This window comes from Magnolia sinica, chromosome 13 (assembly GCF_029962835.1).
Source record: "Magnolia sinica isolate HGM2019 chromosome 13, MsV1, whole genome shotgun sequence".
NCBI lineage: Eukaryota > Viridiplantae > Streptophyta > Magnoliopsida > Magnoliales > Magnoliaceae > Magnolia > Magnolia sinica.
In genome coordinates this window covers 24,844,464-24,855,209 of record NC_080585.1, presented here as the reverse complement: position 1 = coordinate 24,855,209, position 10,746 = coordinate 24,844,464, and the positions used below count along the sequence as shown (strand labels likewise).

The following is a 10,746-nucleotide window of genomic DNA, read 5'->3' as shown; positions in this document are numbered from 1 at the left end:
TAGCCTCAGCATAAACAATCGAAAGTTAAGGCCAACTCGGTTTCAACCATCTGTTGCATGATTTTAGGGTCAACTATGTCAACTTTTATCATTCATAAAATTTTGTGAAACGATTGAGAAACTTATGCCTAGATTGCACCCCTGGATCGCACCTAAGATCACAAACTAACTCTAGCCGGTTTACACTATAAATACTGAAGCCATCTACATGAAAAGGTAACCCGAGACCCCTTAACACTACTAGACCCAGATTCCCAGCCTGACTTTGGCATCAAAGGGTCCCCTGTCATGGGTAAAGGTACACATAAATACATCAATTCTGCTACGCCTACTGTGAGTCCATACACTTGACTTAAGCATAAGAGGGTCTCTGAATCCATGGGGAAAGAAAGCAAGAAGAATAGAAATAAATTCTAATAAATTCGTAATTTGATTGATGATTGAAAATAACGAGTTCACAACCTTTTAAATAGGGATACCAAGCAATGGGAGAGAAATCAGAAGCAAACAATAACTAAAACTCCTATAATTCACTACTTATTATAAATAGTACTCCTAAAATTTGCAACTTACTATTTATAAACGGTCGTGATGTCTACTCGTGCGCAAGTTTTTCAGCCAAAAATAGTTAGTGTCCTATTTGGCTTCATCAAGCTGTTCTCCTAATTCTTCTAAGCTCTTTTCACATTGGGCGCAACTCCTAAAGCCCAATGGATGAAGAGTTATAATCAAACTAAAACTTACTATTTATAGTAAAAACGGAATTAAAATAGGGAAACGACTGTCGATCCAGGTATATTTTATAAATCCCGCTTGCGCAACCCGGCATAGCAGGGTTTATTGGCTAAAGTAGCTCGTTCTACCCCCAAAATCATATATTTTACTCCCGATAACTCATTCCGGATTGTAAGATACACCCGATCTAAGGTCTGACAGTCTGGATCACTTTTGTCGTCGACCGGGACTTTTCTGATCCATCTTGGCCATGAAATTGTCCACGACCCGCTCTACATCACCTGCTCTAGCCAGGTCTCCTTTGTTTTCTTTCTGTGCAAGTGCTCTAACGTCCAACAGCTCAGCGAGACTAAACCGGATTTTTGCATCAACAATTATTATTATTATTATATTCCCTTCATAGATGATCGTCACACCTGATTAATGGATTTGATGAAATATATACACGATGGTGGTGGCCCGAGAGACAGACCCATGATTCGTGTCAAATCTCCATTTTCTATGCCGAATACATGGAGAGTGGGTCTGATCCAGTACATGGTGCGCCAGAGCCTGGGTATTTTTGTGGCGTGAAACAAGTGCCAGAATTTGGTCCGTGGAAAGCATGCTAGTGGGAGTATTAGGAAAGCTATTCAAATTTGAATTAGTTTTCCTAACGAGTAGGGTTGTCAATGGGCCGCGCTCGGACATAAAATTTTAAAATTTCAAATAATGCCAACCCAAAAGCCTAGCCCAAAACAGTTCAGAATCTGGGCCGAGACTTACCCATGCCCAGCCCATTCGTAGGCTTACTAACGAGGGCAGATAGTCCTTGTTGAAGGAACAGGAAATTCTAGTGCCGTCTCTTCTCATTAGTCGACGTCATTTCCCATGACTCCAACAAGTTAAGTGGGATTTCTCTCCCGAGTATATTGCTAACTACAAAACACAACTTTTAAGGGATTGAACTTTCCCTAGTCGCACTATGATTTTTGTGTTAGATCAACACCGTCCATCAATATTTCTAGATAACTCAAGAGCATGAGCTCAACAATGAGATACACCCAAGGTACAAGTAGATCACACTATATAAAACAGTGGGGATCAAACAAACTACCATTGAAACTTTCCTAGGGCCAATATGTAAGGCTTATTTATCATTTGACCTGTTCATAAGATCACACTTACATGGATGAACTTAAAATACAAATATCATATGATTTATGGCCCCCAAAAGTTTTCAACAGTAGCATCAATTTCTACTATTTTCAGTGATGTAGTCCACTTTAGCTTTGGATCTGCTTTGTTTTTGGGCTTGTATCTTAAAATGATTAGGAAAAAAAAAAAGATGAATGGTGTGAATCTAAGAAATACGTAATCATGAGGCCCATGTAAATTTCATCGCTTGTAGTGCAGCCCGTTGCAGGTAGATAAGAAAACTGGAAGGGTTGACATGTGGATCTTCTGTAGGTCACCATGAGTTATGTATCATGCCCACACAGTCCATCCGTTTTTTTCATTCCATTTTAGGGAATGAGACCAAAAATGAGGAAGATCCAATGCTCAAGTGGACCACACTACACAAAAAGTGGGAGTGGGACACCTAATGTTGAAAAGTTCTTGGTTCTACGGTTAAGCTGATATTTGTGTTTTTTCTTCATCCATCCAGGTCTGTGTGACTATATGAAGAGGTTAAATGACCAATAAACCTGACAGTGGACCCTAGCTATGAAGGTTTCAACTCGTTCAATCTCCACTTCTTTCTTTGGTGTGGTCCACTTGAACTTTGGATGTGCCTCATTTTTAGGCTCATGCTCTGAAATTATCGGTAATAATTAATAGATGGTGTGGATCTAAAACATAAATAATTTTAGAGTGCAGAAAAGTTCAAATGTTGAAAGTTATGTTGTGTAACAGGTCTATTTGGTAGAGCTCATCTTGTTAGCTAGAGTCATCAGCGATGACGTGCACTGTATTCTCCTGTGCCTTCAACACAGACTATCTGCACTCCTAACACTCCCAATAGCAGCGACTGTATCATCCAACTGACAAGTAGGGCAACACCAACGGCTAAAAGTCGTCAGTAATGACCAAGGAATTATAAAAACAACATAATCTGGACCCAATTCTTTGGGTCCAACAAGATGTTCGTCTGAAATCAACTTCATCTACCAATTTCACCAAGCTCTTGTTAAAACATGGGCACAAAAATAGGTAGTTGAAAAAATTAAGGGCGCTATTCCTCTGGAAGGGAATGGTGGGGATACAAATGCTCACTGTTGAAACCTTCCTAAATTCTACCGTGGTGTTTGTATGCTATCCAACTCATTCATGAGGTCAAAAAATTAAGGGCGCTATTCCTCTGGAAGGGAATGGTGGGGATACAAATGCTCACTGTTGAAACCTTCCTAAATTCTACCGTGGTGTTTGTATGCTATCCAACTCATTCATGAGGTCACTTCCACTGTTTTTTTTTTCTTTGTATTGGACACACCACCGCCACACACTCAGGCCATAGTGAAATTTTACCACCTATGGGTATTCGAACCCTTAACCAAGTGTTGAAACTCTCGAGAGTCTACCACCGGAGTAAGAGTAAGGGCCCCGTTAATGATGGGAAAATACAAATACTTAACGGTGGGCTTCAGCTCGACTGTTTCTTATGGTCTGACCTACTTGATTCGTGTCTGCTTGATTTTTTATCTCACATCTTAATGTTATCTGGTGCAATGGATGGGTAGAGTGGATATAATACATGTTGAGGAAAGCCGCACTCCACAACAAAAATCAAGGAATCAACCTATGCAGATCTCTCGTGTGAGGTTTCCTAAAGAAGAGAAAGCCAGCAAATCGTTTCAAAATGGATAGGAGCATACCAGCAAAATGATTCTCCTTTAATTACATGTTCCCCATTTCTTTGTATAAATAGGGGGTTGTACGGAGATTGTAATATATCAATAGCAATTCATTATTTGCTTATTATTTTCATCTCTGATTTTTTTTTTTTCTTTATTCTAATTTCATCATGGTATCAGAGACATATCGATCCTTGAGAGGAAAAATTTCCATTTGAGGATAATTCTCCTCAGTTCTGTTCCTCTGATTTTTTTTTTTAACCACAAAACAAAGACTCTAATTTGAGCCTAGATCTACGCCCCAGATTTGACCCAAGTCACAGGTCCAGATCACACCCGGATCATTATTTTTTCACTTCTCATGGCAACCAAGGTGGAAAAATATGATGATCCTAATCATCACTTATGCCTCCAACAGTCAGATCACCCCAGATTGATTTTGGTTTTTCCACTGCTCACGGAAGACAATTATTCCACATGGAGTCGTGCAATGATCCTGGCACTCCAAGCGAAGAACAAGATCTACTTCATTGACGGCATGCTACCTTTACCATCTTCCGACTCCTCGGAATACTCACAATGGAGGTGATGCAATGTAATGGTAATCTCATGGCTTCTTAATTCCATTTCGAAAGAGATTTCTAATAGTGTGATCTATTGTGAAACTGCCTACGCCATATGGGACGACCTAAAAGATCGATACTCCCAAGTCAATGGCCCCGCTTATACAAGCTTAAACAAGATATTAATAATCTTGTTCAAGGATCTTTATCAATTAGTGCATACTTTGCCAAATTGAAGAGCTTATGGGATAAGTTATATGCAGTTCAAGGAATGTCTACTTGCACCTGCTGCGCACGCAAGGAGACTCTCACACAGCAAGAACTACACCATGTCTTGAAGTTTTTAATGGGGCTTAACGATTCCTACACTACGATCCGTGGACAGATACTTCTAATTGATCCACTTCCCACTCTCAACCGCACCTATGCCCTTGTGCTTCAAGAAGAACGTCATCACAACATTCTGTCTCCACCATCTGTTGAAGGTATTGCTCTGGCCACCACCAACCATCAACCACAAAAGGAAGGACACCCCGGTCCACACAGGAAGTCTCTCAAATGTATTCACTATAGTAAAGAGGGCCATACTGTGGATCGATGCTACCGCATCCACGGCTTCCCCCCAGGACCTTGTAATTCAAAGCCCAATCAGGGTCCCAAGCATAGTACCCATCAAGCTTCTTCCAATCCATTTACCAGCAGCCTTCCTTTCACCCATGAACAATGCCAACAGCTTCTGGCCATTCTCAACAACTCCGTTCCCCTTCAATCCATGGCACACCAAGTAGGTAGTGTCGAATCTTCATTGTCAGGTAAGTCCACTAATGATCTCTTATGGATTCTTGATAGTGGCGCAACCGATCATATGGTTTGCTCACCCACTGCTCTAATCCAATCTTTCCCAGTACATGATCGAACTGTTCAATTACCGGATGGATTGGGATCAGTTCACTTCTCTTCCAATCTTATTTTAGACAATGTCCTTTGCGTCCCAACTTTTCATTTCAACTTAATCTCTGTCCGTAAATTATGCAAAACCCTCCATTGTCTCATTACTTTTTCTTCTAATTTTTGTTTTATTCAGGACCTACGCTTGATGAAGATGATTGGGATGGGAACTAAGTGGGATGGCTTATACCACTTCACCAATACCAGGAATGCTTGTTGTCAGGCGGCTACATTCACATCCACTTCCCGACTTTGACATCGTCGTTTAGGTCATCCATCAAATAAAAATCTATCCTTTCTTTCCAATAAATTTTTAAAAATTTATAGTTCCAATTTGGAATCATGTTTAATTTGTCCATTGGCTAAACAGACTCGCGCACCTTTTCCATCTAGTTTCATTTCTTCTCTTAACCCTTTTGACCTATTGCATGTTGACATTTGGGGGAGCCATCGTGTCCCTTCCACTACTGGTGCACACTATTTTCTCACAATTGTTGATGATTATACCCGTTGTACCTAGGTTTACTTAATGCGCCATAAATCTGACACCCGCTCTCTCTTGCAATCCTTCATTCACCTTATTGAAAACCAATTCTCCACCATCATAAAAATCATCTGAAGTGATAATAGGCCTGATTTTGACATGCCCTCATTCTATGCCCCCAAAGGCATCGCGCATCAAACCAGTTACATCAACACTCCCCAACAAAATGGAGTAGTTGAACGCAAGTACCGTCACCTTCTTAATGTTGCTCGTGCATTAATTTTTCAAGCCCATATGCCTAAACACTTTTGGGGGGATGCCATTCTTACTGCAACTTATCTCATTAATCGAACTCCCTCTCATGTTTTAGGTGGTTTGTCTCCTTATGAAAGATTGCATAATGTCAAACCTACATACAGTCACCTACGAGTTTTTGGATGCTTATGCTTTGCTTTCACTCACTCGCAAAACCCATCTAAGTTCGATCCAAGAGCATCTCGATGTGTTTTTCTTAGTTATCCATATGGTCAAAAGGGATACCGACTTTATAACCTTGCCACACACAACATCTTTGTGTCTTGAGATGTTCTCTTTCATGAAAATTTCTTTCCCTTTGCATCATCTACTCCTGAGCCCATGGAACTCATCTTACCTTGTCCTATTCCCTCTCTTGACAACATCACAGAAATTTCATCTTTGTCACCATCTTCTCCCTCACTGACTCACTCTCCTCCATCCCCATCCACTCATTTACCCTCTGTTGAGGGTCAAATGTTACATATTTGACCCCATTTATTATCTGGATTTACGAGTATGATACTGTTTAACGCCCTACTTTAATCATGTTTGTGATGCAAGGTGTATTTAGGAGCTTGGACTACAAAAGGGTGTTAAAAGCATGGATTTAATATTCAAAATTCACCAAGGCAAGGGACGGACCCTAGGGGACCAAGATCGACGGATTTACATGCCAGTGATCCTGAAAGTCGTGCCAATGGATCTAAGACACAGTGAATGTAACCACATCTTAGCCTTCTCCTTCAAGGAAAAAGGAAAGAGTTTAAGCCTGACTGTATCCTCAGACACATTTTGAAAATATAAAGTGGCTATGATCTCATCAAACTCTTTCAAATGTAAATATGGTTCGTTAGATTCAAGCCCATGGAACTTAGGAAGGAGTTGGATAACCCCTGGCTTGATGTCCACATGTCCTGTATTTTCAGAAAAAATCATGCATGAGGGCGTACTCACCCTCGCTGGTTGTAAATAATCTTGTAAAGTACGATGCGGGGGTGCTTGATACACCTCATTCTCATCCTGAATGTCCTCCATCCTAGGTTGGGGTAGAAGAGGTTGATTTTCCGCCATCACTTCAATTAACTCAGGGAATTTCGAGTGGTGTCTAGTCTTACGATAGATAGTCAACCCCTCAACCAATCCTCCTTTAGTCAAGAGATGTCGAGTATTGTCACGGGCCCACTTGGGCATGAAACACTCGTAACCCTCAATCAAATTCAAAACCTAATCCTAAGAAAGGAAAAGAAAATCTAGAAAGAAAGAGAGGGTTGGAAAGAAGTTACCAAATTAGAGTCCCTAAGTTAAAAACCTGCAAAAGAAAACAAAACAAGTTAGTTTCTAAAGAGAATGTCTAAAATTAAAAAATCCTTAAAAAGAAAGATAGAAGTAAACTAGTTTCTAAAAGAAGAAATTCTTAAAAGAAAGTGGAAATTTCTAAAATAAATTAGGAAAGTCCTAAACTAGAAAGTAAGTTACTAAAAGAGATCTGAAAAATAGAAAGTAGAGAAAGAGCTTACCGAATTAGAAATTTCTATCTTAAAAGCCTACAAAATAGGAATGTTAGTTTCTAAAAAAGTCTGCAAGTAGAAAATTTCTAAAACTAAAGTTAGTAAATCCTAATCTTAATCTAATTCTAAAACTAATTAATTTCAGAGAATCGTAGCCGTCAGTCCCTGGCAACGACGCCAAAAACTTGTTCACACCCCAAGTATAGGGTTGTGAAGTAGTAATAAACTCGGTGAGACCGAGGTCAAATCCCAAGGGATTGAAACCTGTACGTTATCTGAGACTAAGTAGAACTAGAATTAGACTAAGATGAAATATAAATCAAATAAATTTAAGGCGTAATGGTGAAATATTTATCTAAAATTTAGAAAATTCAGGGAAAGGAAACTAGGGATTCAGAGGATCCACTTGTAGAGATCAGGGAGATCTTATGTCTGCTTTAAGAACTCAACTGGACTTAGAGTCCCATCTCCATCCAGTTGAAGAATATAACCATAGAAATCACAACTGAACTTCCTTTGATATAGTTTTCAAGAGATGAAAGGTATATGAATTAGAATGGATTCCATCACCAAACCATGCCCAGGAGAGAAAGTAAACAATAGAATTAAACTAATTAACAACCAATTAACATGATATGAAGGTTAAGAAGGGTACCGTCATCCAACCATGCCCAGGATACGATGGTGAACAATGAGACTTTCTGACGTCATAAACATAAAAAGGAAAGGAACATGCTCAAAGCCATTGCAGACCCATTGTAATTTCAGTCACAATAGACCATTAAAGACTAAAAACATTCCCTTAATAATCAAACTAAAATCAAATTCAGTTCATAAATTTAAATTAAATTAAAAGCATAAAATAGAGTCTCCCATCTCGCTATAAGCTTCACCTCTTAGCCCTGTCTAAGAGGTTTAGCCAACCATGATTAGGCTATCCTCAAAAGAAAAAAACAGTAAAACAAATAAAATAATACTCTGTCTCTCTCCCTGACGTCTGCACAGCTTCTCCTTGAATCTGATGCCCAGCTTCCCAGCCATGGATGATGATCCCCCCTTTCTCCTCTCTTTTCTCCTTTATAATAGCAGCAGGAGGTCAGTTAGTGTTGGATAAACCGACCTCTTTGCGCAGTCCAAATCGCAGCGGAACAGACTTCTGTTTCTGCGTAAGAAAAATGCACAAAACAGCTGCGTCTGGCCCGAGTTTGGGGAAAAGATCCATCCGCATCATTCATTCTGACTCCATAGGAAGGGTTGTGTTCCACTTATCCAACGTTTGGATGGTTTGGATCGAAGAGCTGGCCCATCGTGATGGCCCATAGCTGCACATTGCACCCGGTTTTTCCGGATTGCGAAGCAAAGCCAGCGCTAGAAGCGCTGGTTGTCGGTGGGGCCCACTCCGTTTAGTTTCTATGAAATCCACTCCGTCCATTGCAATTACATCGGAAAACCAGTAAGAAATGGCTGGTTTCATATTGGATTCAGTGTGGCCCACAGAATAGTTTACTCCGCCGTCCAAATTGCGTTTGAAGGGCTGAAAACCAATCTTCGCGATCTTTTGCAATTATTCCACCTAGGCATGAGTTTTTGCCGCCCCAATGGATGAATGAACGGTCCAGATCGTTGATACGGATGATGGGTGGGGCCCACTACACAAAACGGACGGACAACATCCGTCCGCTGTCTCCGTGTGTGAGATGGATCGGGTCAGCGGGCGCTGACCGGTTGTCCCGATCCAGTGCACATCGAGTGCACTGGCACTGCCAGTGGGGTCCACTCGTGATGTATATATGAAATCTTCTCCGTCCATCTTCTTCCCCATCTAATTTAAATGGTCGAGACCAAAATTGAAGTATATCCAGATCTTATGTGGGCCCCAATTCGCTGATTTATATGATGATCTGTCCGTTGGGCCACTTTCAAAGGGATCTAATGGCTGAAAATTGACTTGTATAGTTAATTTATGGTCCTCAGGCTACATATGAAGTTTTGATCCGAACGGATGGTGGAAACCCTATGATCTAGCATTCTGGCTGACTTTCAGGATCACTGGCATGTAAATCCGTCAATCTTGGTCTCCTGGGGTCCATCCCTTGCCTTGGTGAATTCTGAGCATTAAATATATGCTTTTAGCACGCTTTTGTAGTCCAAGCTCCTAAATACACCTTACATCATAAACATGATTAAAGTAGGGCATTAAACAGTATCATACTCGTAAATCCAGGTAATAAATGGGGTCTAATATGTAATATTTGACCCTCAACACCCTCTCCTCCACCACCTCGACGATCCAGTAGTCTTACTCAGCCTCCAACATACTTGCAAGATTTTCATGTGGAACAGGTTCTGCCGTCTCGGCCCACTCAATCATCTGACTCTACAATAGTCCATTCGTCAGGTACTCCTTTTTCTCTCACTGATTTTTTTATCCTATTCTCGCTTATCTCCTTCTCACCGTGCTTTCACCACAGCCCTCTCTCTTGCCAAAGAACCACAGTCCTTTTTTCAGACCATGACAGACCCCAACTGGTGTACTGCCATGCGTGCTGAAATTGATGCACTCGAATTCAGCAACACCTGGCACCTTACTCCTCTTCCTCCCGGTAAGAAACCCATTGGCTGCAAATGGGTATACAAGATCAAATACAACCTTGATGGATCCATCGAACGGTACAAGTCTCATCTAGTTGCCAAGGGCTATAACCAACAAGAAGGCATTGACTACACCGAGACATTTGCTCCTGTTGCTAAAATGACCACCGTTCGTACCATTTTGGCTCTTGCTTCCGCTCGCAACTGGCACCTCCATCAACTTGATGTCAACAATGTTTTTCTCTATGGAGACCTTGATGAAGAAGTCTATATGCAGCTTCCCTCGGGAATTCGGACGAAAGGGGGAGACTAGAGTTTGCAAGCTCGTTAAGTCTCTGTATGGTCTCAAACGAGCTTCGAGGCAATGGAATGCCAAACTTTCCTCCACTCTCATTGATGCGGGATACAAACAATCCAAGGCTGATTATTCACTCTTCGTCCGATTCCATACGGGCAATTTCACTGCCATTTTAGTCTATGTGGATGACATTATTGTTGCAGGAAACAATTTGGAGCAGGTCAATGAGGTCAAGAAATTCTTAGGCGATCATTTCAAACTCAAAAATCTTGCACTTAACAAGAATGAGGGCGAACTCATCTCAGATCCTCATCATATAGGCGACTTGTTAGAAGACTAATTTATCTAGCCATCACAAGACCAGACTTAGCCTATTCAGTGCATGTACTAAGTCAGTTTATGGACAAGCCACGAATACCACACTTGGATGCAGCACATAGGGTTTTACAGTATCTTAAGAAAACTTCAGGTCAAGGAATTTTCCTAT

The 10,746-nt window shown here is 40.9% G+C and overlaps 1 protein-coding gene across 1 annotated transcript; it reads left to right on the top strand.

Moving 5' to 3' along the window:
- Window positions 1-9,639: 9,639 nt before the first annotated feature.
- On the top strand, window positions 9,640-10,525 carry LOC131223292 (uncharacterized mitochondrial protein AtMg00820-like). The gene is made up of 2 exons (XM_058218644.1): window positions 9,640-9,767; window positions 9,841-10,525. Exon 2 carries the CDS (start codon window positions 9,882-9,884, stop codon window positions 10,272-10,274), a length of 393 nt encoding a protein of 130 aa, XP_058074627.1. The 5' UTR covers window positions 9,640-9,767; window positions 9,841-9,881; the 3' UTR covers window positions 10,275-10,525.
- The last annotated feature ends 221 nt before the right edge of the window (window positions 10,526-10,746 follow it).

Coding starts and splice junctions, on each gene's coding strand:
- LOC131223292 (XM_058218644.1), top strand. CDS start 9,882: ATGACAGACCCCAACTGGTGTACTGCCATGCGTGCTGAAATTGATGCA.